Source organism: Ornithodoros turicata, chromosome 8 (assembly GCF_037126465.1).
Source record: "Ornithodoros turicata isolate Travis chromosome 8, ASM3712646v1, whole genome shotgun sequence".
Taxonomy (NCBI): Eukaryota; Metazoa; Arthropoda; class Arachnida; order Ixodida; family Argasidae; genus Ornithodoros; species Ornithodoros turicata.
In genome coordinates, this window is record NC_088208.1 from 15,187,455 (window position 1) to 15,215,378 (window position 27,924).

The window sequence follows — 27,924 nt, forward strand, 5'->3', positions numbered from 1 at the left end:
GGCACCCTGTTTATTTTTTCAGTTCACGGTGTAAGTGATTGAATTTAATACATCACATCGGCGAGAATTCTTCTTTTATGAAGAAACGGTGCACCAGAAGGAGGAGGTGGCATTGCAAAGGGCCGTGAAATCCTGATAGTAGTGTGAGGAAGAGCACTGTAGTACTCAGCAGGACACAACTCAATACTCTTCGCCTTCAGCGTCTGCGTCGCCTTCAATGGAATCGATGCCCACTTCCTCGTAGTCCTTCTCCAGCGCCGCCAGGTCCTCCCTGGCCTCTGAGAACTCTCCTTCTTCCATGCCTTCCCCGACGTACCAGTGGACAAAGGCGCGTTTGGCGTACATCAGGTCGAACTTGTGATCAAGTCGAGCCCAGGCTTCGGCAATGGCTGTGGTGTTGGACAGCATGCATACTGCGCGCTGCACTTTGGACAGGTCTCCGCCTGGGACGACTGTCGGAGGTTGGTAGTTGATGCCCACCTGGAGAGAAAATTCGAGTTAAACTTTTAGAGGCGCTAGTGGCCACCATAGAGGAGTGAAGTCGATGGCTGTTTGTAGCCCCACACTCTTACCAGGGAGCTTCACTACGTAACAAGATGCGGGCCAGTCATTGCACAGAATTATACCGTTACAGCACTTGATTCGTGGGACTTACGCCTTTTCGTGACAATTAATTGCGCTAGAAAAGGCGTCTCTCTCTCGCTCTCCCTGTATGACGTCATTGGTATCTCAATTTGCGTGCGACTGTGCGTTAGCACATTCTCGACCAGTAATGACTGTAGAATTCTAAAGCAAAATATACAAGTCGCAGCACTTCTTTCATTGTGTTCCGTTTTGTGGACTACAAGGACTGCGTCTTGGTCTCATCTCACCCTGGTTAGAGAAAAAAGATAAAACGGACACTGCAAGTCTTTGCATTTGTATGACCGCATTTATTGCAGGCTGCAGACCTCCTGCCAGGGGAAAGTCTCTGTAGCGGGGTCAATGACGCTTGCAATAAATTTTAAGGCCTGGAATGAATTGCACATATTCTAATGACCAGCTCACCTTAAATCCGGTTGGACACCAGTCCACGAACTGGATTGTCCTCTTGGTCTTGATAGTAGCAATAGCAGCATTGACGTCCTTCGGTACCACGTCCCCTCTGTACAGCAAGCAGACGGCCATGTACTTTCCATGACGTGGGTCGCACTTCACCATCTGATTGGCTGGCTCGAAGCAAGAGTTTGTTATCTCGCCCACGGTCAGCTGTTCGTGGTAGGCCTTTTCCGCCGAAATCACCGGTGCGTAGGTCGCCAGAGGGAAGTGAATGCGCGGGTAAGGCACCAAGTTGGTCTGGAATTCCGTGAGGTCCACATTGAGGGCACCGTCGAAGCGCAGGGAAGCGGTGATGGAGGAGACGATTTGGCCAATCAGACGGTTTAGGTTGGTGTAAGTGGGCCGCTCGATATCGAGGTTTCTTCGGCAGATGTCGTAGATGGCCTCGTTGTCAACCATGAAAGCGCAGTCCGAGTGCTCCAGGGTCGTATGAGTGGTCAGCACAGAGTTGTAGGGTTCTACCACCGCTGTGGACACCTGTGGAACCGCCGTCGGTTAGTAAAACTCACTTTTTACGTGTATCACATGACGTCACGGGTATACCAATGACGTATGTATTGCAAAAACGTTCCAGAAACGGGGGGAAGGATATATGCTTATACATCTGGTCTATTCAGTAAAACGTCAGCGTAACGGCATATTTAAGCAAATTTTTTGGCGATTACTTCGTCATTTCGAACGAATTACAAATTTATTCGTATACCTGTGGTGCAGGGTAGATGGAAAATTCGAGCTTGGACTTCTTGCCGTAGTCGACGGAGAGGCGCTCCATGAGCAACGACGTGAAGCCAGATCCTGTTCCTCCTCCGAAACTGTGAAAGATGAGGAACCCCTGCAGTCCTGTGCATTGGTCTGCTAGCTTACGGATCCGGTCGAGCACCAGATCGACGATCTCCTTGCCGATGGTGTAGTGGCCACGAGCGTAGTTGTTCGCCGCGTCTTCCTTACCTGCACAATAGGTACTGATGCGGTGACCCTCAAGCCTAGCGTCTGAAGACACCCCAAACGACTAAAGGCCTTCGGTCACACTCTTAAACCGGAACTGCATCACATATCACGCTTCTAAACAACCATCTTCCCGAATGACAACGTTGAAAACGGGAAGGGTACGCCATTTTGTGGCACTTATGTCAGTTGTCACGAAAAATGTATTGTTCCACAAATCAGCAGTGATGACTGTATCACTCTGTATACAATGGATGGTCTTCAGCATGTTGCGCAGTGAAGTTACACGTGCTATCACCTGGACATCTAGGCACCGAGAAGGCCGGACTGTTACTTGTAGCAACAAGGTTAACGCGGTATCTCCAAAGCTACGCGATACTAAGGATAGTTTATTGGGCAGCGCTAGTTGGTAACATTTCCCAAATTATAATACTACATTTTTATCAATGTTAGTACGTTACGCTTGCTTTGTGTCCTGTTCCCGCGTCCTGTAGCAGGTAAGTGCAGCTACATTCCCAAAATGTCCCAGTATGACGTACAGTTGCAGCAACTGCACACACCACGGAAAGATCGTTCAGCAAGGACTCGTCGTCTGTCTACAAGACACAGGGCTATACACGGCCACCTATAACTTAGCCGACTTTACACCTTTACCATGCATGCGGTATATTCTGTCTATAGTGTATCGCTTCCATCCGCGTTTCCATATCCACTGTGTTCCACTACTCACACGTGCTAAAGACCTGTCTGTTTCTGCAGCCCTGTCTGGCACCCGGGGAAACTGCGAACATACGCTATAGCAAGCACCCCTTACTTACTTCTTTATTTTTCTCTTTTTGTTCGAGCAACTTGAAGCCGAAATGACTGGCAGACGTATCGCTCAGTATCCACGTCACTCAACTCAGCCTAAGGAGGTTGAATGCATCACCTGTGATGAGCTGTTCCGGGTGGAAGAGCTGCCTGTAGGTTCCTGTGCGGACCTCGTCCACAACGGTGGGTTCCAGATCCACAAAGACCGCCCTCGGAACGTGCTTTCCGGAACCAGTCTCCGAGAAGAAGGTGTTGAAGGAGTCGTCTCCTCCACCCACGGTCTTGTCGCTGGGCATCTGTCCATCCGGCTGAATGCCGTGCTCCAAGCAGTAGAGTTCCCAGCAGGCGTTGCCCATCTGGACGCCGGCTTGTCCCACATGTACGCTGATGCACTCGCGCTGCATGGAAAATACTATCGTGTAATATCGAAGGCGTGCTACACCTTGCTATAGACCTCCCGGGAAACGTCATCATGACGTTTGTAGACAGACCGAAACCGAAACAAATCGGAAGGGGAGGGCTGGGTTCCACGAATGGGCACTTGTTCGCTGCCTCCTATTGAAAGAAAAGTAGGACCGAAGGTCGCGTCCTTTAGAGGGACCATCATAGTCCCCTCAAGGTCGTGCCGTTCGGGCGCGACCTTCTTGGCCCCAAGCTTTGGGCGTAGTTCAAGTCTACCAAATTGGTGGCGCTTTCGAACACTATGACGTCATTTGTTTACAAACAGGTATAGGTCTATTGGTCGACTAGGCGCATATTACCAGTGAACATCAGTATGCTGTCGAAAATGACCAAGCACTTTTCTCACGTTTCGATTGAGAATGAGATTGTGGCGCTGTGTTTTTTTTAGCCTTTTTGACTCGGCCTCTGCTACTTCGTCCTTCATTAGTTGAGTATACTGATCAGTTGAAATACACGTTAAAAGATGTTTACAACGGCAGGTGGCGGATTGACACCTGTAGGCTCTTTACCTTGTGTAGTAAACAATTGGAAGTTTGGCGTTGTGTTGTCCGCATTCTCTCTTCGTGTCGTCTTTGCGCCATATTCTTAGCAGCGATGTACCAACTACCCCATGTATCCACGTTGACTGATCAATGGTGTTCACACGCGTTCTGACACCTTGTTTTCAACGAACGTTTTCCCGACGTATAGTCAGTGACAACATAAGTCATACACTTGACCCCGCCCCCACACAAGAATCGCTCCGCACGCGCGAATGTAGTGCGGGCGGCCAAATGGGGACTAGGGAGAGAGAGAGAGAGAGAGCCGGCACTACATCGCGAAGCGGAGGCGTCGTGCGAAGGCTGGTAGCCAATCGCAGGAGCCTTCCACGGACGAGAGGGCAGTCCCTATTGTAGGACTTAAAGGGGTACAAAACATGTCGACGAACGTTCTCCAATTATTATGCCCAATGAAAGAATGTAGCTCACGATATCCAAATATGAAATTATTTTGCTTCCAGTGAGTGTCTTTAATACGAAACAATGCCATTCAAAGAGCATAATCCGCGGGAGCCTCTCCTTATCCTTGGAGCCGGGTCACGTCACTATATTCCAGCGTATAGCAACACCGAATTCTAGGCGCTGGAGGTGGGGGAGATTTCGCTCTCCTAGCCAATGACGGACCCCACTGAGACAAGCTGCAGCTCGCGAGGGAACCGGTTACGGGAACATCGCGGTGACCTCGCGGAGCAATACAGCACAGAGAACATAGTGCGCACGTGAAATAGAATATTGAGGGTTTTTGGTACAGTTTGAACTGGCTACCTTGGATTGGGCAAGTGGGAATACGTTTAGAGTTGACCTCACTTCTCGATATTACAAAAAAATTAATGTATAAGCGTCCCGTATTCTAAATGGCTGAAGATGCGCGACGTCAAAATGACGTGTCACTATTGTCGCCAGGACATCGCAGGGCGGGGCATGAGGGCGAAAGAGTGCAGTCAATGTTCATTCGGTTTGGAGCCATTATTTACTTCTTTGCGACAACATTTTTCTGAAAACGTTCACCGTCGGCAACGTATCACAATGTATTTAAAAAAAGTGCGCCTCGTATACCTGTTTATTGCCCCTTTAAGTCGTCACTGACTATAGGTTCATTTTCGCCGAATACAATATTTAATTATTAAAAGATTTCAAGTGCATTTTTATGAAGTAAAAGAAAACAAATGAAACGAGACCAATTAAGAAGATAACTGCTCGAAGACATACAGGTAAGCCTGTATCAACCAGGAAAGTTACTGCAACGATCACGTCTCAGAAAAAAACTAGAAAAGAAAGGCTTATTTTGGGACTATCCGTTTCGAGTTCCGTCGATGAAACAATGTCAGTGTGTCACGTGTTATCTCTGGCGATATGTGTTTTTGCGTGTTTTCCTGTCTCATCATCAGTCTACTACCCATTACAGCAGTTGTAAAAGCAATTGTGATCCACTTCTTCTCTTTGACATGACAGCCAAAAACGCACGAGGCACGGGTCGTCCATTACAGTAATTTAACCCACCCTGTGTGTCACGTCTCACTGCGCTCTAACGATTAGCCAGGTAACCGTGATGCATTAGCATTGTATAGGTCGGCGTTTCCCCGATTATGGAAGTGTCACCGAAGTATTATTCGCGTGAGCGCCAAATCTCAGTTAAGTCCGATCGATACACCCCTATATAGTTGCGAGATAGATCGCAGTCGGCTGATCCCGCGAAAATATCGCCAATACTCAGATTGAAATGCTGGGCGTTCATCCTATATAGCCAGAAAAATGTTTTGGGAGGGGTTCTATGGAAACCTCGCATGGGGAGGAGGATTTGACCCCCGTATTTCATTTCCCCAAATGCATTGCCAAAGCTACGACTACAGGGGCGTTTTGAACCCGCGAAACTTCTCATCTGGCTATGCCATTAACACACTTTGATTCATGTGATTCATTATTGCATCATGGATGACTCATGGTCGCTACCTAATTGATTATGCTGACCAAGTGATAATCTGCAACCCTTATATATCAGCAGCGGTCGGCTAGGAATGCTCACGACCAACGCTAGATTATAACAACCGTGTCGTAGGCAACCCTTCCCAGAGCCGCATTTGGAAGACAGCGGTGGCGCCACTCATCGGCCCGGTTATTGCTTCCTCAATTTCTGCAATATTTTACACTTCAGCTTACCTTAGTATTTTTGTACAAGCAGCGGATGTCCCACGAGGGATACTTCTTTCTAAAGTTGATTATCCTCATCATTCTACGCGTTTTCGTAGGAGCTGTTGCTGTCGTCTGCTACGGTAGTCGTACGTCGGCCTCCCGCGCGTTCAAAGTTTACATTTCCATCGTCCAATCATGATGTAGACCTCGCGGGCCGATGAGTAGCGCCCCTAGCGGATCGTGCGCGCAGGCTCCTCACACGGGTTGCCGATTATGACATGGTCATTATGTCGTTATAGTACGTCGTGGTAACGCTATACATTGGCCCGCGAGATCCACATCATGATTGGACATTGCAAATTTGAATTTTGAACGCGCAGAAGACATACGACTATATTATACAGCCATAAACTAACCATGTGGATTCAGATAGTACTGTACTGATGTCTGTGTTTCTTAATTAAATATCCGTTTAACTCAGCTGATACCGTCTCAAGAAAGAATAATAATGATGTGATACAGCACGTTGCGGAAGTAAAGGTATAAAAACCATAAAGGTATAAAGAAACAGAAGGTATAGCAGCCTCATCTATACCGTGAAAGGCATAGCCTGGTGATCTATATATTCCTGGTACAGGATATAAACGCGTGGTGATGAGGTATAAATATGGTACGTTAGCCCTCCTTTATACCTGTTTCATACCCTTGAGAAGGGTTGGAGGTATAAATGGGAAATTTGTACCTCTTCTATACCCTTCAAAGGTATATATCTGAAGCAGAAGGTATAAAAGAGGTATAAGAGCACATTATTATACCTTATTTATAAGGCCTGCTTAATGTCTCCTCTCCTTCCTTCGCTACATGGACACATATAGTCCGGATTCGTCTGCTACAACAATTCGCCATTCAACCATCAGTTCAAGAACTCGCAAATGGTTGCAGCTAACTCCGCAAAGTTATACCTGTACACTGAAAATGAAACGCAAAAAAAATAGTCTTGAGAAAAATGTGGGACCGTTCTGCGTTTCATTCTCTTTTCCCATTCAGTACGCGGGGACGTTCATTACTCGCAGACGACAGTGGCTGCTCGTGCGGCTGAAGCGGCTCGTCACCATAGCTACAAGAGCTGAAAGCTCATTCGCGATTGGCTGCGGCCGTTGAAAACACGATCCTGATTTCGGCGACGAGTCACGCAGCTAATTCCACACAATACATGACTATTAGTTGATATCATCACGGCTTGCGTGATTCCTGTGCATATGTTTGCATAAACGAGCAAACGACACTGTATTATGCGTATAATTCGACCCTCTAGAACTTTCTCAAAGCCACTTCAGGTTGCTCCTGACTTCTCACAACTTTCACAATCACGTTCGGAAAGCTTGGTGAGAGTGGGCAGGGATTTGGAGAAGGAGTTTGTCGACAACATCCTCTACCTCCCATTCTCGTGCTGTTGCGCCAGTGCAAAACCGCCAATTCTTCTGTGTTTGTGGCCTTGCTGTCCCTTGTTCTTATAAAGGTACTCATAAATTTGTTTGATAAGGGCTAGAAACGCGTAAGTCACGGCTGGATGTGCTAGGCCGAGCTCTATTCGCTGAGTCACGTGCCGGACCTGCTCTCTTGCTTTGGACGCCCCTCCGCCCTCTCCATATTATCATCATCACTTATCCGTTGTAGTTGTTTCGCTGTAAAACCCGCAATGCAGATTGACATCAAAGTAACCGTTTTATACGTACGCCTGCGAATAACCTATAGGCAACATTAAGTCAAATTCCTCCTAGCTTTCATTTTCATCGTTGGGTCAAATGCGGGTGGCGTAATCACTTCTTTCCTGCGTGCAATATTCCAATGCCATTTTGCTCCAGCCACAGAGCTAAAGCCCTGAAGCGCCCCTTTTGCAACACCTCGACGGTTCATGCAACAACAATAACAACAAGAAAAAAAAAAGACGAAAGGAAAAAGAAAGAAAACCAAACAATAACAAATATGTCACAAGCGCAAACGGCGACGATCCCGCACCAAAAGAATGTTCCGCTCTTCGGTTCGCAGACGACACACAGCAAGTAGTAAATGCCAAAAAACAAAAAAGAAAAAAGAAAGAAAAAGAGAGAAACTTCAACAGAAAAGCGCAGCCATGCAACTTAAATAACAGAGCACGAATCATTCTTCACGGTTCAGCAATGAAGCGGTCAGCTTTCACTGATGGAGACCAGTCCGACTGTCGTCAAGGGGCAAACCGTCACATCCTGTTTCAGGTGTGTCTGTTGAGGAGGTGCGGAGCAGTTTAGATGGACTCTGCTTTTCGATCTCGTTTTGTGACGCCTTTCCGAGTCGTGCTAACGTTCTCTAGGCCAAACAAATGCTCGACGCCTCATCTTCTTCGTTCGTTACGTTACCCGATAGTTACACGAAGAGGATAGTGTCGTCTGCTTCAACAAGTTGTTGCAGACGACATCGAAGATAAAAAAAAGTCCGCGGCTGTGAATGGCTGCTCCTGCTCTGAATGCTGCTCCTCATCTTCTTCGCTCGTTACGTTATCCGATAGTTACACGAAGACGATAGTGTCGTCTGCAAGCACGAAGTTGTTGCAGACGACATCGAAGATAAAAAAAAGTCCGCGGCTGTGAATGGCTGCTCCTGCTCTGAATGCTGCTCCTCATCTTCTTCGTTCATTACGTTATCCGATAGTTACACGAAGACGATAGTGTCGTCTGCTTCAACAAGTTGTTGCAGACGACATCGAAGATAGAAAAGTCCGCGGCTGTGAATGGCTGCTCCTGCGGCTGATCGTGACTTCTTTACTGACTCGTTATGACTACGGACGCTCAAAGCATGTTTATGATTGGAAGGACTGCTTAGGCGTTCTGGGTTCGAGTAGCAACTGGGCCTTGTACAGTTTAGATGGACTTAAGGTCGGCCAACTTAGGTGATCAGTCGGCAAAAACCGGTTACTTCTATTTTGTTCTTCCCTCTTTTTTTAAATGAGCAGGACCGACGAAAGGTGTTTCTTAGACTCTGTGTTCCCGTTTAACTGGCCAGCTAGATAAAAAAAAATAAAAAGGCCAAAATGATATTGGGCCGAGAGGGGAGAGGGATCATTGTCAGGTATCAGCAGGTAACAAATGGGCCTTGAGGATGTTACAGTTCATCCTATTCCTAGGTAACACAAGATGTATTTCTGTCTCTGAGACTTATGCTCGTCGCTGCGAAATTAACGGTACTACACAATATACTGCGCAATAATGTTTCGAAAAATTCCCTAAAAAGCAGCCGTGAGCGGTGCGGCGTGACCTTGGAGTCCCGGCCCGATCCCCTGGCGTGACGTAATCAGGTTCGTGTGACGTAGCGTCACCTAGCGAGCAGCGGCGAAGTTGTTTCATTTCCCACTGAAAATCCGTCCGTTATGTCTGTTATGCGGACACTACAGGACTTGCGCACTCTCTGAAGAAGGTGAGGAGCCTTTGAAGGCCCGGGAACAAGAAAAAAGACTGATTGATTGATTTTAAAAGAAAAAAATTGAGCTGGTAGTCTCGAGCCACTCGGGACTGGCTACTCCAGGACGCTTTATTAATAAAAGAAAGGGAAACTACACTAACCTCGACGCTTTGAAACGCTTTGAAAGAATAAATGAGAACATCATCACCTAGCTTGGCACCAAAAGCGAAGACTCAGAAAAAAAGACTCTTTCGCGCGCATCTGCATCCTTGTACAAGAGCGCCTGTAACTTGTTGCAGAACACACTCTTAAAAATGAACTTCACCGCATAGCACGCTCCTAGCCAACCATTATCTCGAATGATATCGTTACCTGCCCTGATTTGTTGAAAACGGGAGGCGTACGCCTTTTCTGTGACAATTATGAACATCATAAGTGTCACAGAAAAGGCGTACGCCTCCCGTTTCCAACAAATCAGGGCAGATAACGATATCATTCGAGATAATGGGTGGCTAGGAGCTTGCTATGCGGTGAAGTTCATTTTTAAGAGTGCACGCTGCAGCCAAAAAAGGAAAATTTACGAACGGGGCCCTTCGCTGCTTCTTTAAAGTAAAGCACAAGTACTCAGGAATGTACTTAAAGTAATACTCGAGTGCTTGTTACTTCGAGCATTCCACATCACTGGCGCAGACATACCCAATCGACGAGCAAGCACACTTGTCGTCCATATAGTAACAGAACCGTTATAGTAACCAAAGGGTGCGTCGCGCGCAAACGTATCAATACACAGAGCTCCCGTCGCGCTATATTCCCCAATCTCGTGTTTACGCACCGACCCGGGTTCACTCTATTATTGGTACGTCGATCACTACCAGGGAAACGATTCATCCAAAGCGTAGCCTCCTTATATGGGAGACACAGCCTGCTGTCCGTCAGAGTCCTCGAAGCCAACTAGAGCGGGGCTCAGCCAGAGCACAGATAACATCGCCGGTAACGCGAGGGACGGTTCGATCCCCGAGCGTTGTTCCCGATGTCAATGCATATAATTTATTAGGACTTAATGGGCGACCATAGGACTTAATGGTCGACTGCACAGCGCTGTATGGTCACGTACGTGATTAAAGAGGGCGTTTTCTTTTTTTTTTTTTAAAAGGAAAATGGGGTATATTTTCTACCCCTTTTCCAATCCTTTTGTGCGGGAACCCAATTTCGGAAATTGAAGGAGTTTCATATTTTATAGTTTCAACAGCAACAGTTGCATAATTTGCGAACCTTTTGCGAGCACTATAAAGTCGGGAAGATAATTGGGAAAAATCGGCTCGACCAATATTATTGATTCGGGTGGTCGGATGAAGCCGAATGAAACCTCTGCCTTATCCTCGGTCTACGTCTAATCTATACATATGTACATATACGAATCTTATCTACATCCACTCGGAAACCTGTATTCCACGACCAGCAAAACCAGAAAGTACTTGTAGTATGGTACCTTGTAGTACCAAGTACTCAAGTACTACTTTAAGTACATTTCCCAGTACTTGTACTTCACTTAAAGTACATTTCAATTTGTGTACTTTGTACTGTCGTTTCAAGTACTCAAGTACGCGATTGGCGATACGAACGCAGAGCTTTGTCGCAAAATCATTTCTTTCGGTTCATATTAACGAGTCAGTTGTAAACTGTCCATTTTTTCTAGATCGCACTTGGCAAAAATGTTAGTTAAAAGCTTTCTAAAGATAACAGTCGAACCATAATACCTCACATTTTATCGCTATATACCAAGTGTTAAAACGTCCAGCGATACGATCTAAGTTAACGTAACAGTAACCTAACGTACTTTGCCGAGGACTTTGTACTTGACTGTAAGTACACTTGTAGTAAGGCACCTTGTACTGTACTTAAAGTACAACAGGTTCTAGGTACGTTGTACTTTACTTCAAGTACAATTTTTCCTCATCACTGTCCACGACTATACAGCACGATGGCTCATGATACAGAATCACAATCCATGTAATTCATTTTTCCATATTTTTGTCCTTGATCAATCCATCGGATAATATTTAATCCCACGCAAATGACCACATGCACAGAGATCAATATCGCGCGAGGTGGCATGGGCCTTTGAAGTGTAGGAATCGACTTTTCGCAAAGCGGCGGCACGCATGTTTTCGCGTTACCGGGGGAACGAACGGATCCGGAAGTCAACATTTGCATCTCAACGTGTTGCTGTGTCGCTGAGATCGAACATGTTGACGGTATTGTAGGATTGGCCGCTTAGCTTTCGTATGGGAGCCGTTTCTAGCGCGGTCACAGCCGCGCGCACTCTTAAAAATGAACTTCACCGCATAGCACGCTCCTGGCAGAGTGACATACACTCTAAAAATACAACTTCACCGCATAGCACGCTGTGCGCAAACCATTGCGAAGAATGATAGGGTTATCGCTTCTGATTCGAAGAGAGAGGGGGGCGTACGCCTTTTTGTGGCAATTTTCATTTTATCTAAATTGTCACAAAAAGGCGCACGCCCACCTCTCTCTTCGAATCACAAGCGATAACCCTATCATTCTTCGCAATGGTTGGCGCACAGCGTGCTATGCGGTGAAGTTCTGTTTTTAGAGCGTGGTTCTTTCCCCTAATTTGTTGAAAACGAGAGGTGTGCGCCTTTTCTGTGACACTTATGCAGTTCATAATTGTCACGAAAATGGCGTACGCCTCCCGTTTCCAGCAAATCAGGGGATATGTCACAGCACGATGTCATTCGAGGTGACTGTTGGCTACACTCTTAGAAATGAACTTCACCGCATAGCACGCTCCTATAGCCAACCATCGTCTCGAATGATATCGTTATCTGCAGTGATTTGTTGAAAACGGGAGGCGTACTCCTTTTTTGTGAATTTATGAGCAGCATAAGTGTGGCAAAAAAGGCGTACGCCTCCAGTTTTCAACAAATCAGGCCAGATAACGTCATCATTCGAGATGACGGTTGGCGAGAAGCGTGCTATGCGGTGAAGTTCATTTTTAAGAGTGTCGGAGCGCGACGCAGCTAAACATGATGAGAGAACTGATGTTCTGAGGCTGGAACAACATAGAAGGGACAAATACATACAAAGCCTCAAATCGCCTAAGGAATTAACGATGAAAGATGAAAGTCACTAGTAATCCAGAAGATGTGCACTCATAAAAATGAACTTCACCGCATAGCACCCTCCTAGCCAACCGTTATCTCGAATGATATCGTTATCTGCCCTGATTTGTTGAAAACAGGGGGCGTACGCCTTTTCTGTGACAATTATGAACAGCATAAGTGTCACAGAAATGGTGTACGCCCCCCGTTTTCAACAACTCAAGGCAGATAACGATATCATTCGAGATAATGGTTGGCTAGGAGCGTGCTATGCGGTGAAGTTCATTTTTAAGAGTGTACGGCTGGCTAACCTTTTCAGTGACTTTCATCTTTCTTCGCAGCTAAACAGTTTATCTGTGAGAAAGAACCCTTTTCGACAAGCTCGGAAACGACACAAGAGCTTTTCGTCGAGTTGGGTATTGCGGAAACTGACCTACACTAGGAAATGAACAACGTGGTCAGCAAACATATATTCTACACTCTAAAAACAGAGCTTCACCGCATACACTCTAAAAACTGAACTTCACCGCATAGCACGCTCTGCGCCAACCATTGCCACGAATGATAGGGTTATCACTTCTGATTCGAGGAGAGAGGGAGGCGTACGCGTTTTTGTGTCAATTACCATGTATCCAAATTGACACAAAAGGGCGTACGCCCCCTCCTCTCTTCGAATCAGAAGCGATAACCCTAACATTCGTGGCAGTGGTTGGCGCAGAGCGTGCTATGCGGTGAAGTTCAGTTTTTAGAGTGTAGCACGCTGTGCGCCAACCGTTGCCACGAATGATGGGGTTATCGCTTCCGATTCGAGGAGAGAACGGGGGCTACGCCTTTTTGTGGCACTTTGGGCATATTGTAATTGCCACAAAAAGGCGTACGCCTCCCTCTTTCCTCGGATCAAAAGCGATAACCCTATCGTTCGCGGCAATGATTGGCGCACTATGCGGTGAAGTTCTGTTTTTAGAGTGTACAAGGTGAAGGAAAGCGCAATGGCTGACGGATGATCTGGAACTACTTAATGAACCATAGCCAAAGACGTACGTAGATGAATGATGTAGAAAGATTGACATCTTCCTACATCCAAGAAGGAAGTAAGGAAGCCCAGTGCCCGCGAGGCCGCAGCAGTGAACCAACCATACACTGTCAAAACAGAACTTCACCACATAGCACGCTCCTAGCCAACCACCATTCCGAATAATATCACTCTGTGTCCTGATTTGTTCAAAACAGCGGGGAGGCGCCTATCTGGGACAAGATAATGTGACCCCGATAGGCGCCTCCTCCCATTTTCAACTAATCAATACACAGAATGATATTACTCGGAATGATGGTTGGCTATGAGCGTGCTATGTGGTGAAGTTCTGTTTTAACAGTAGAGTACTGCAACAATATACATTGCTGGTATATGACAGTTACAATACCGGGATGCAGTCTCTTGCTCATTTAGAATAAGAAGAAGAAAAGAAAAAAAGAACTTCTTCCATATTATAATTTATTTCGAAACGCTTCAAGTCTTTAACGTTGTGTATGCTCTTTCGGACGTCCGGCATTTTATTGGTCCAGTAGGCCTACAGACGTACCAGCCGTAGCGGTCGTGGTGCGTTGCGTTCAAATCAAATCAAATCAAAATTGCAACAAATCCTATACCACCCTCTATGCTGTCCGATGTTTCCCTCGGGGTTTTCGGGCATGGCTTTCCGGACGAATGTCGGCATATAGTTCCCCCTGAAGTCGGCCCAGTTCTCACACTAACCCCCTTGTCCCCCCTCCCCTCCGTCCTGCTGTCCTCACTCCACCTGTCCTCGTCTGTATACACCGCTCGTGGCTACAGTTGCTTCGAGGCGCTTACACGGAATATAAAAAAGTGCTCACGCAGCGCTGTAGCTGTTATGTCAAGGCCTCTATAACTAAAAAAGAAAAAAAGGAACTACAGCGAGAGCGCATTGCTCGTCCCAACCGGCCCGAATGGCTCATATGCTAAATTTCCAACTCGCCAAATCGATTGTCTGCGCAGCCTTGTTTTCTTCCTATACGTTCAGCTCTAAAGGAATGCTGTGTAGGAAAAAACGTGCGGTACAATTTTGCATCAGAAGATTCTTTACATGAACCTCGTAGTACTGAATGTGAAGAAGCACCCGATTTTTACCTCTGGAGTTTGGGGAAAGGCATAGAACGGAAATCGGCCGGAACCAAATTTATGTTCCCTTGGATCGTATACCCGACACAGCAGAAGACCCGATAACGGCACCCGGATACCTTTTTTTCTTCCTCTTATGGTGTTCAGTGGTTCCTCTCTCGGGGACATTTTTTCCCCCTATATAGCTCCCTATAGCGGTAGTCCCTCTCCGTGATACTTTTTTTTAGAAGTGGGTAGCATGACCTTGAGCTTGAGGAGGAGAACTTGATAGAACGAGGCTCAGAAGTCAACTTCTTCTGTCCACCGCCGTCCTCAAGCGCAACGTGATGTCATCCACAACAACAACAACAACAACTTTATTTATACCAGCTTGCTTAATTGTTTGCTACTCCTTGTTTCACTTTTGTTTTCGTTTTTTTTGTGTGTTTTTTTTTCGGGTACCTTCTTTGTTTAGATTTCAGTTTCGACAGCGCTCTTCAATGACAAAGGGTAAAGGACTATTTCGGATGTTATTATATCCGCCGAAAGCACTTACAGCATTAGGGATAAGTACCTTTGGCGATTTGGGAATCGGCAAACTGGGAAGACACGGTGTTCAACCTATGTCACGAGAGTAAATTAACGCGGATCTTCCCGTGCATGGCACATAACAAAATTTAATATAATAATAATAATAATGTTTACGAAGGGTTTGGCAGAGGGTACAGACAAAAAGCAACTTGAAGCGTGCCCCATCCTCAGGAGGGAGAAGACGAACGAAATCTACTGTGCTATGTAATAGAACGAGTACGAAGGGTCCGCCCTGAACGCTCCTGGCTGATGGGAAACTCCACGACAATGTGGTACCTCATTCAAGTACAAATGAATTCAAACAACTGAGAAAAAAAGCAAAAATGGTGCCACCAGGAGCCTAAACTCCCAGGTTTTCCAGTGAAAGGTACTACATAAACGCTATGACAGCTTGTCTTTGCGCAGGGGAGAGGACAGAGTTTAGATAAACCACGTGACCAAGTGTCTGTCCACCCAAAGACCGGCACGGGCCTACAGAGGAAGCCACGTGCGCCTCAACCTTGAAGTGGCGCCCCCTCATTTGGGAAATGGGACCAATGAGGTAACTCCTCGGCCAATAGGGTAGAGACGGAAACTGGGGAGCAGCGCTCATGGCTGACTGACCTGCACAGTGTATTGCGCTATATCTATATTGCTTATATCTATCTATCTATCAATCTATCTATATATATATGTTTATAACTTGATCGTGCACTCCCAGCCGAGGACAGCTGTTTCGCTCTACGTGGAGCTGGTCAGCCCGGCGCAGGGAAGAGACGCGATCTTGGTTCGGCGCTAACAGTGAGTCTTGGCACGACATCAGTGTTCTATGGTGACGGCGCCACCTGTGGAGGCCGCAGTGCAAGCCAGCAAGTACATATACAAAGAAAAGCCACAGCAGCCACAGAGCTTCGGCTATTTTCCCTTTGTATATATGGGCTTTCTCCTGAATTATAATACTTCAAGTGCAAGGGAAACGGACAGACAGACAGACACGATCTTTCTATTTTCTCTTACATCTTTCCTACACACTTCAGTGTACCGCCAACCTCATCATCATCCAATGTATATATGTGTGTGTGTGTGTGTGTGTGCCTTACACACTTGCAGAGCAATGTATAATGCTGCTAGTAACGAGAACTAGAATATTAGTTGCAAAGTGATATCTGATATATATATGCCTGCATATTGGATATTAAAGGGGACTTAGGCCTCAGGTCGGAGAACCGCCTGTATATCGAACAGAGACAGTGCTTGTACTGGGAGATTGAATAGCCTTTTGCACTTGCAATCGGCGTTTCTTTCTTTTTTCTTTTTTTGTTAAGAAAGAATACTGGTCGGAAAGTTTATCAGTGTATATTTATTGTCTTTGATTCAACAAAAGACTGAACACCTAGGGTACCCCGTTACACAATCACCTGCATAGCTGTTGCTTTCGTGCCTACATTCTGCTGCACAGAAATAGTTCGGGTTGGTCACTTTTGCAGAAGTCGTCTGTATCTCGTGTCGTTCTGCTTTTGAACCATAAAATTCTTTTCTTTCTCGCCGTCCACGGCGGCTTCTTTTTCTGGTCCTTTCTTTCGCGTCATGGGTCAATGGCTCCCAGCAGAAGTGAGCTTTCTCCATCGTCTGCCATCTTTTTTCGTCCTCGCTTTATGTGCATTGTGCGTTGCTCTCGTCGTCCGACCGAACACCTCCCATTTGTTTGGAGCTTTTGTGTACGGAGGTCAGCACAACGTCCGATTAAACGAGTTCTCATTTTTTGTTTTTACGCCGGTAGGGTAAGTATACTACATCTGTAGCCGACTAGCCGTTCGATGACCGAAACGCCGAGAGCAGAAATAGCAGACGGCCCGCGTCGTCTGCTATTGAATGTAGGGCAAAAGGGGGCATGTTTCAGGGATGGGCATAAATACATTGTTTTGAGTATTTGTTGTTGAAAGAGGTATTTAAATACTCTGCATAAATACTTTTCAACATGAGCATTTAAATACAGAATATAAATACGACATTTAAATAACGTAACTACTACTATAAATACTGTGAGGAAAATGTCATCTGGAACTACAGAAATAACGATGATCATAACAACAAATCAGCAACGAATAATAGCATTTATTTGTTAGATTATCGTGGCAATTTTAATATTAGATGTTTCTCGAATACTGCATCTTTTAGGCATCTTCTGTTAGGCCGTACAATCAGGTTCACAAAGCCGAACAGCATCTCCAAAGGTGCCGATGAACAAATGCTTGTGTTAAATTTGACGAAGATGCTTCGTACAGCCCCAAACTCTCCCTTCTTCCCGAAGGGTCAAATGCAGGGCAACTTTCAGACATGAGTCAGTATATACTGTATTTAGGAGTATTTACAAGAATACATACCGGAAAATTTGTATCTACGTATAATTATAAATACATTTTTCAAGTCTGTATTTAAATGCAAAATATAAATACATGTATTTATAATTTAAATAGTATTTTAATTACAATGTACTATTTAAATACTGCCCATCCGTGGCATGTTTGATCTTGCCTATTGGCTCCAGCAGGGATTTCCGCGGGACTTCCTTCTCGGTGGGGGAGGGGTTAGAATTCCGTAGGGGTGTGGCGACGCCCGTATCTACTAGCATTTTTTCTTTTTCTTTTTCATTTTTGGCAGTTTTTGTCGTTGTTTTATTTATTTTCTTTTTTTCTTGTGGGGGGGGGGATGGACGAACACTCTTAAAAATGAATTTCACCGCCTAAAACGCTCCTAGCCAACCATAATCTCGAATGATATCGTTATCTGCCCTGATTTGTTGAAAACGGGAGGCGTACGCCTTTTTTGTGACACTTATGCTGTTCATAATTGTCACAAAAAGGCGTACCCCTCCCGTTTTCGACAAACCAAGGCACATAACGATATCATTCGAGATGATGGTTGGCTAGGAGCGTTTTATGCGGTGAAGTTCATTTTTAAGAGTGAAGGGAAGTAAAATCTTCATGGGACGCTGACAGCATGCCCTAGTCTTCAGGCGATGGAGTATATGCGGTGCAAGAGTGTGGCTGTGTGCCTGGAGATATTTCGAGAATGAAGCGAACGGTGGAACCTTTTGGGACAGAGCGAACCTGGTGTTAGGGTTAAATTGTAGAAATTAAGTTTATGGCTGCTTCTTTAGCTTTTCACCTCAGGGAGTATCTTCCTGTGTGCCATCGTTTCTGAGAGGGAGCTAAACCAAAATTGAATAAACTACTCAACATCAAACGACATTCTTTGTCAGCGGCGTTTACTGCGAAAGAAAAACCGAAAATATCGCGCACTCTCCTATACTTCGTGGCAGCACTAAATACTGGGAAAGGGAACTGACATGAGTCACGGACAGGGCACCTGTCAAGCCGTCAGACGAAAGCGGACCAGGAAGCACATCTCGTGAACAGGAAACGCTTCATTACCAGTCATCATGATGTCACCCACAAGGCGTACACAATCCTTTTTCGAGGGCTATCCAGAATGGGCCTAACTCGTTCGCTTTGGAGACAGACTGTCGTATACTTTAAACCTGTAGGGTTGGTGTATGTACGAAACGCCGTACTTTTGAATGGCTGCTCCTGATGCCAAATAATCTAGAATTTAAAGGTACTGTAAAGCAGTAGACAGGCAGGATATGCTGGCGACGTGGCTTGAGACTTTGTTGCTTGTAAATCCCATATGCGGAACCATACGACCGACAACGCTCTCTAAATATTTTTAATTTATCATTAAAAATCCGGCATTGTGCAGCGGCGCGACGCCTGGTGTCGAACGACCCCCTGTGCAGTGGGCAACAGTGTCGAATATGTACAGTCAAACCTCGCTTTACGAACACCCTTCGTTTCTCAGAAAATCGTTCGTAAATCGAGGTATTCGTAAATCGAGGTCCGAGGAGTGCAGTGCACAAATACCTCACAAAAACACGGGAAACTGATTTGAATATGTTTTATTTTTGAAAATACTGCGTAATTGTGGTTTGCACCATACTTTCTGCAGGGTCTATCCTGTTTAATGGATTAAGAGAAGAGATGACAGAAGTCTGACACTTGACTCATCCACTCGGTCCTCAAAGTACCGTATCGCGCGCGGATGAGACTGTTTCCAAAGGCAAATATCACGCTTGTCACCGGTTGTCAGGACTGAACGCCTTCTCTTGGAACGGCAAGATGTTTCCATCTCAGAGACCTAGTCCAAACTCACAACTGTTCGTCTGTAAACGCCCGAATTATTATTTCAGGAAATGGTGAATCATGTTTGTGGAACGTAGTGACGTTGGGACATTGTATGTTTGACCTTGGCAGCATGTACTGAGGAACTTTCATTATCCTCCGGTCCATTGGCCTGTCCTCTGTACGTTCATAACGCCCGTTCGTATATCGAGGTCAGAATGGCTTGGCTACTTTGGGTCCGTTCCCTAATAATCCGTTCATAGTTCGGATATCGAGGGTTCGTAAAACGAGGTCAAAATACACGGAAAAAGTTTGGTTCCCTGCGGAGTCGTTCGTAAGTTGAGGGAATTCGTATATCGAGGGTTCATAAAACGAGGTCCGACTGTATTATGTATGCAGCACTATTTTGTCGCGTTTTGTTCTTTTGGTGGCTATATTATTTCGTATCATATTTCAATAGGAATGCAGAGACCCCTTTTTAGTGTGTTTTTTGAGAAATAAAATCAAAAAGAAACGCAGCGCTGTTCGGCTGTCGGGCCCAGTGTTATACGCATGCAACGTGGTTGCCGCCGTATGCGGCTGAGAGTACGGATCCCTTCCGAATACTAATACAGTGTTGCCCGTAATCTTTAATTGCAATTTTCTAATTAACTGCACCACCGATTGGAATGAAATTTGCACCGTTTTTGTACTGATGGCTTGGACTATCGAATAGCCACGCTAAATGAAATTCTGCCTCTGCTGCTTTACAGTACCTTTAAGGTGAGACATAAGTTTATTCGAAGAGAAGTAGTGAAACCTCCCTATCTTGGACACCTGCGGTGCAGCCGAAATATGTCCTACACTCTTAAAAATGAACTTCACTACATAGCACGCTCCTAGCCAACCATTATCGGGAAGGATATCTTTATCTGCCCCGATTTGTTCAAAACGGTAGGCGTACGCCTTTTTTGTGACACTTATGCTGTTCATAATTGTCACAGAAAAGGCGTACGCCTCCCGTTTTCAACAAATCAGAGCAGATAACAATATCATTCGAGATGATGGTTGGCTAGGAGCGTGCTATGCGGTGAAGTTCATTTTTAAGAGTATACTTAGGGAGGTGTACGAGTTACAGAATACCAGGGGAACAAAAATGGAAAAGAACAGAGCTGGGGGGGGGGGGGGTAACGTTGGGTAGACGAGCGGTCTGCCTGCCTAGCTGGCGGCATGTTGCTCGGAGGGGAGGGAAAAGGGAAGGAGGGGAAGGGGAGAACAGTTACATTAGTTGCTGCTGAACAGAATGCTGAATGCTGTAGAACAGAGCTGTGTTGCCAGAAATGTCCCTCTTCAATTCATGGTCATTAGCGGTACCTGGTACATGCCTACCCATTCTTCACCGATAATTATTGCTGATTTTGGTAGAGTCAATTCCGTGCAGATTCCACTGACTGGCATTGCCTTCGGCGCTTTTCGAGCAGCATGCTGCTTGCTTGAGAGTTTAAACCCACTCAAGGACTTTCCTCCGAAGTGTCAGCCCACTTTTGATTGCCTTGGTGCAGTGCACGTTCAAAGGCTCTAGACAAACCGAAGACAAGGGCTCACACTAAAGAATGGTTACAATGCAGGGTGATAGTACCCCTTTTTGGATCCAAAAACTAAAAGACCAAAATGCTGAGACCAGTATAGGGGGAAAAAGGGGGGAAAGTCAGGGGCACAGGCTCATTTTGGGTCTTTTCATATAATAATTGGGTGTTTACGTCGCGGGACAACTGAGATCATTGGGTCTTTTCGGTGCAAAGATGGGCTGAGATTGAGATAATTTGGCAAGGCTTCTGTCCAACTGACACTGATTTAGCAGGGAAAACCTTGTCCTACTTCCGGGATAGGGAGGTGTCCGACATAGAGAATTTTGTCCCCATGCAGTTTCAATGGGAGCCTGCCGGAGCAATGAAATCTCGTTGTCCGGGAGTTGTCCGAGGTAGGGAGGTGTCCGACTTTGGAGGTTTTACTGTAGATAGGACAGGTGAGTCGAACGCAAGGTCGACTTGCCGTTTCATAAAAAAAAAAGAAAAAAGCGGGGGATGAGGAAACACGAAAAACATAGGAAAGAAAAAGAATAATGTCACTATAGATAAGTGCTGTCGGCTATAAATAAGTGTTGTGTCGCTCAGAAAGTGGAGTGCTGATTCTGCCGCACTCCACTGTCGCCTGTGCCGTAGGGCCGAGTATTGCGCCACTAAAGAGAAACCTGTACATCGCAGGTCAGCAGGGCCCGCTTGCATGAACGTTGAGAAGCCGCCCTCGCTGACTAAGTCGGTAGCATGTCCGTCTGCTGATCCTAAGATCGCGGATTCGAACTAGGGTTGCCACCAGGCCGGTATTATACCGGCACGGCCGGTTATTTGCGCGCTCTGCCGGTTGCCGGTAGGAAGGTGATACCGCAGCCTTTTGGCCGGTATTTGTGGCTCAAGACCTTTCATAAGGGCTTTTACGGGGTTTTCCCTTCAACATTTCACTACAGCTTGAATAAATCTGGAGCACAGACCCAACTCCGCAGTCACCAGTCGTTTTCTTAGTTATTGGTTATTATTATTATTCATTGTTATTATTATCATTGTTATTCATTAAGTCTTGTGTTCGCTGGGGACAAGAGCAGTAGTTGTGCAAGGCTGTTGGTGGTTGTGTCGAGTCAGCTAGAACGTTCTTCACCCAATTTCCCTTTCCCACGAGCCTTTCCTCCTTCCCCTCTATTCCACCTCCTCTCCCTCAGTCAATATTTTTTCACTCCGAAAGGTGGCAACCCTAATTCGAACCCGGCTGAGGAACGGTGGGTGGCAACTTGGTGAAAGGGTACACGTTGCTCAGCTCGCCGTCTTCCTCGAGGGACGTTAAATGTGGTGTACCGCGTGTCGACATTTCGGCGCACGTTAAGAGAACCCTCAGGGGGCAAAATTGATCCACACAGGCGACCACTGTGGCGTCGCTCGTGATCAGAGTTGTCTCGCGACGTAAAGCCCCGAATTATTATTACGAACGTTGAGGCTACTCAGTGCTTCTCTCGATAGCTTTGCCAGTGCTAAAAGAAAGAGAGGCATCGAGGACAGTACCGTGCGCAGAAAGCACTACCGAGGCTACCGAGGGCGGCACTGAGGAATAGCTTCAACGTGCGTGCAAGCGGGCCCCAGTTAGACAACGTCTGAGAACGTCCAAGGGCAGTTCAATGCAGGAGATCTGGCGTATCTGCATCCACAGCACGAAATGGGACAGTTCGTAGATGTCACTACGATTCTAGACCGCAGAAGAGATGGGTTTCGTGCAACGTTAGAGGTCAATGAAGTGGAAGCAATGCGGAGCGGCCCGTCATTGCCCTCCTCAAACGATCTCCCGCGATGATTGGGCAAACCGCTCTGAGAAGATTTACTAGTGGTTAGCGTGCTGGCCATGTCACGTCGAGACTGGGAGGCACCCGAGTTCGAATCCCGGTGCCGGCTGTGCTGTCTGGGGTATTTCCTGGGTTTTCCTCGGACGCTTTCAGACATATGTCGGCACAGTTCCCTTAGAAGTCGGCCCAGGACGCACATTCCCACGGGCGTCAGTCGTAACGTTGCCCACCTCTGTAAGGCCGACTACGGCGAGTCCTTTCACCAGCACCCCCACCACCCCCACCTTTGAGAAGACCAATGTGAGGTCGCTCCGTATTGCCGTGCTTCTTGAGGAGGAGAGAAGAGAGAAGGCGTTGAACGGCGTCTTTCGTAAAATGACGAGTTCCACCAATACAGAAGCGACATACCTCCGGCTGACATGCCGATGTCGTAAAGCGGCACGCTTGTAATCGACTCAACTACACCGCGACCCCGTCTCGGCGTAGGATCAGCGCGCGTATTTCCGTGCAGGGTCGATAGGACTAGGAACCCATCGAAGCCACGGGCCCCTGAGGCCGGAAGCTTGCTGTACTTGTCCGTATAATCATCGTATGCATACCGCCGATTACTTTGGCACATCTAGCATGTGTCGGCGCAGTTCCCCCTGAAGTCGGCCCAAGACGCATACTAACCCCCTGTCCCCCACTCCTTCCTGCTGTCCTCCCTCCATGGTTTCATGCCCCTGGCCACAGTTACTTCGCGACGCTAACACGGAGTTTAATAAACGCAAACATCTGTAGCATGGACGTGGAAGCTTCGTGATTAGGATATACCGCGGTAAAGGCCGTGAAATCTCTGAATGTACTGGACTAAGGGAGACTCTGTAACAGTGTTGCCGACAACAGACGTCCACGCAATAGGCAAGGTGTAGCCGACAGGGACCACTGGCGATCCTATCTCTTGCAAACGTGCGAAGTACTAAAAGTATGTGCATCAGAGACAGCGCTCACGCACATTGTTGTTTGCTTGGATTCCCTTTGTGATGCATCCCTTGTTGCCATGAGGATTCTTTGAACGCATTTTAGTGAATGATATTCGATATCGACTGGCACGTGCGCTTCTGTAATAGCTCTGCATCGTCGGCAGAAACAACAGCAGCATTTTTTTCTTTTCTTTCTTTGATTTGTATTATCTTATTTATTTCCTTATTATTACTTTTATTTATTCTCGGTAGGGACAGGTTTACCTATACGCGCGCCACTGAAATTACCTTCTTGAATAAGATTGCATCGTCTTTGAAACGTCCATCCCCGAAAACTGGTCTTCGAAGAAACACTCCCTTCTTGTAAACTTGAATCGGCCACCGCAACAACAACAACGGCGCCGTCATCAGTGTTCACGTGAGAACATTTACCTCAACGTCAATCATTGTCCCGGGGGTGAACGAAATACTCCGACGCCGAACCGGTGAAAAACTGGAAGGTCCAGTTATTGCATGAGCACAGAACCAGCAGAGAACAACAACAACGCGAGCGCAGCCTTTGCGGTGAGACATATAGAAGGAGGCGCGTTCTTTCCGCGAGCTGGATTCAGCATGACCGTAACGAAAGGAGAGAACGGAGAGAACGGCCGCTGCGCGGCGCTACCAGCGGAGGGTCACGAAGAATCGTGGGGGAGTGCTTCACGAAGTTCGCTTCCCAGCAGAGTGAGAAAAATAAAGAATGTCGCCAAGGCCAACTGAAAAGAAGGGAGACCGTACGGATATGGGCAAAGATGACCGTAACGATGTGAGGAACTGAAGCATGGGACGACAAGTTCCGTAACTGAGAGGATCCATAACGATGTCTCCTGGCGTTAACTTTGCATTCCTGCATTGTATTCTTGATATGGGGGTACGAACTAAGAGGACGGCATAGATGAAGGCCAGTTCGTGGACAAACTCCATAATGTGAAAAACCTGAGTCTGGGCACAACTAGATCTGTTTGTCCTGTCCCTCTAGTTGTGCCCAGACACAATCTTTTCACATTAATGAGTACGAAGTTCGTACTCATTAACTGAGCTACGCACTTGGTTCGTACTACGAAACAAGTGCATTGCTGGGGGGGGGGGGGGCGCAGGGGCCTTCAGCGCCCCCGAAATGTAGTTGACCGGTAGTAGTGCTATATCTTCCATAGGTTTTTTTTTTTTTTAAGTGATTCAGACGGGTTTCGAAAAATATCTCCTCCTGTGGACATGTTCAGAGGCCCTTGTATGTTGCCTTCGAGTCGCAACAGGTGTTGCTGCGTTATGGACTGGTCCCGGTGTACCATGGTATAATGCCCAATGATGATGGCCCAATAGGGCCGAAACAGCTGCCCAGTGCTGGTATGGCGGCGTTGAGCACTTATAAACACCTACTCTACGTGCAGCCAAAGAGTTTCGGCAAATTTTCGTCCTCAAATACTTTACTGGCTTTGCACTGGGCTTTCAGTAGTGAGTCGCTCACCCTGACGGGAGGCCTGGCACGTCACCTTCTGACGCCACTCGCCCAAACGTCGCCTACCTGTGCAATTTCACGGTGTTTTCAATAAAGTCGAAACAGTTGTCCAGTTGCTGGTGTCGCGGCGTTAAGCACTTATGAACACATACTCTACGTGCAGCCAAAGAGCTTCGGCTAATTTTCGTCCTGGTATTATATATAGTGACATACCACGCTCGGTACGCAGGATCTCGTCCGTTGACTACCTCTATCCCTCAGATATAGTGGCTTTTTAAGCGGAGGACCAACGAATTCCAGCTCGTACCTCATGAGCGCTCCAGCATGTGCGCGTTGTCGTCGTGTTTGTCAGCGCAAGTTGTTATATACATCTCAGCGCGCGTACATACGAGACGACGTCATGGATAACGACGTGACGTCAGCGGAATCACGTGAGTGAAACTGGGCAATAATAAATTTACTCCCCTTCTACTCCCAGAGTAATTTTTCCTCCCCTGCGCAGTTAAGTCACTCTCCTAATACAGTGCGACATATACGCTTTCAGAAAAAAAGTAAACTCTACGCTGTAGAAGCGTGTTCCAGTGGTTTATCCAGAATCCCAAGCATGAAGGGGTGTTGAAAAAAAATGGGGGGGGGGAGGGTTCATTATTATAGTTACATCACTACAGCTTAACATATCAATACCGGCATGTGTCTAAAGCTGAAATCGCAAGGGTATACACAGGCGAAAAAGTTAGGGGGTTGTCATTGAACATTTGGGGGGTGTTAGGGGGGTCTGGATCAATGACTTACGTGTTCTCAGTGGCAAGATTTTTACGCTGGCGAAAGGGTTGAATGTAATTTTGTATTGTAGCGCACCACGGAATCCACGATGTCTAGCAATGGACGCATACCATTTTAGGCATTCGTCACCCATCATACTCAGGAATTCCGTCCCTCCAATATTGCATTGGAACAGCTTCTCACATACACGGCTCACAGATAGGTGTCACACCCGTTCTATTAATCGCCGTGATTGTTGATATGACATGTACTTGTACCGGCATTGGCACGGCTGACGTGCACATATGCAGAGCGCATTGTTGGGTTATGGCTCAATGCATGCAATACGCAGGAAACCGTGTTTGAATCATTCGATCTATTTTTGGCCACTGGATGTCGCGGGTGCGGTTGTTACTTGAGTTTCTTACTTGAGTAATGGTGAGCTAGCTCCCCATACTTCGTTTATGTAACGTTACAATGCGCCATACTGTAAAAGAAACAAACTGTATGCGGCAAACTGTAAATAACTTGTGCAGTTTTGCAAGTCATTAATAAGTTCAGCTTCAACGCATCACACAAGGGCCAAAGTTATTTGTCTCTCTACAATCTAAGAACAATGGAGTAATTTTAGTCCTTGTGGGGACTAAGTGCATTGCCCAAAAATGTGTCCCTTTTAGGAGTAAATGATTCTTACAGAGTGAGGGCTGCATTTCACGCTCTGTTCCAAGAGTTCCAGGTACATAATTCGTGTGCATGCATGAAAATACTTTGAATCAAACCGTCAACCGTGATATATCGAGCGATATAAAATCTTGCGCCATATACATAGGGCACAATTTGCGAAGAAAGAACCGCTAACTGTTTCTTACTCTGTGTGGGTGAAAAATTTCTAAGTTGGCTGAGTTACACCAGCCTTATATGCCAACAAATTGACCAAGAGCACATATTTACGTATAGACTGTTACATTCCGAAGACTATATGTGAAGTTCAGTGACAATTTGCAGTCTTGGAGAGTAAATGTCAGGGTTAGGGGACTAAAATGGAGAGTAATTGCAATTACTCCCCATTTCTCTCTCTCTCTCTCTCTCTTTTTCTTCTTTAAGCGTAGTTGGTAAAGAGCAAAGCCGACCAGGCATATATTGTTAGAGAATATTCATGCTTTTATGAGCCAGAATTAACACGAAGAAGAAAGCCGTAGCAAACAGAGCTCTATCTCAGTAAGTACATCTTATGCTGATGACAGACGCAGATTATTAAACGTGGTTACTGGAGCGGGGACTGCCTGTATTCGAGAAGCAGCACTATGACAGGTATGCAAATGGATGCATCCTCGCTAAAAGCAACCAGCTGCCAGCCTTATATGCGGGTAAAGCAACTAAATCAGGTTAGTTATCTCCGGACACTGCCACTGTTTTCTTTCCCGTTTTAACGAATCGCGTATCTATATCCCTTCGACATAACGATGTTCGACTTTGCATCGGACTGTGAACGTTATAATTTCAGCGGCATAGTTTGGACGAATGCCAAAAAATAGATTGTCGCTGTTTCTTACTCTCTGAGCAGGCCGATACAGACTTCCGAATAGCAGGCGTGATTCAGTCCTGTAAATTATATTTTCTGATTCTCCCGTGTTAGCTCTTAAATACCGAATTCTAAACCAGCGCTACAATAACGCATATCGTACCCAAGTTCGCGATTATATGAAAAGTGTAACAAGATATTGCGGATTATATATTCTACTCGTAGTAACACTGAAGGGGCGAGTGTTTTAAAGTTAAGAACCTTACCATGTTTACTTTTGAAGAGGGCTGCGAAGTCGCACAGTAGCCTGGAAGTTCACGTCAGGACCGCAAGGCTGGCCGTTTGTGAAGTGGTCCCGTGTGTCTGCGCTCGCACTCTTTTATAGGACGCAGTTGACGTGTGGCGCCG

At 46.3% G+C, this 27,924-nt stretch overlaps 1 protein-coding gene across 2 annotated transcripts; it reads right to left on the minus strand.

Annotated features, from left to right (window-relative positions):
* LOC135366511 (tubulin alpha-1A chain) lies at positions 1 to 27,868 on the minus strand. 2 transcript variants are annotated; one of them, XM_064599230.1, is made up of 5 exons: positions 27,783 to 27,868; positions 2,972 to 3,251; positions 1,802 to 2,046; positions 1,048 to 1,575; positions 1 to 480 (listed from the first exon to the last, which is right to left on the minus strand). In XM_064599230.1, exons 1-5 carry the CDS (start codon positions 27,783 to 27,785, stop codon positions 181 to 183), a joined length of 1,356 nt encoding a protein of 451 aa, XP_064455300.1. In that variant the 5' UTR covers positions 27,786 to 27,868; the 3' UTR covers positions 1 to 180. The 2 variants fall into 2 exon arrangements, with proteins under 2 accessions (XP_064455300.1, XP_064455299.1); XM_064599229.1 differs by lacking the exon at positions 27,783 to 27,868 and adding an exon at positions 24,170 to 24,320.
* Positions 27,869 to 27,924: the final 56 nt, after the last annotated feature.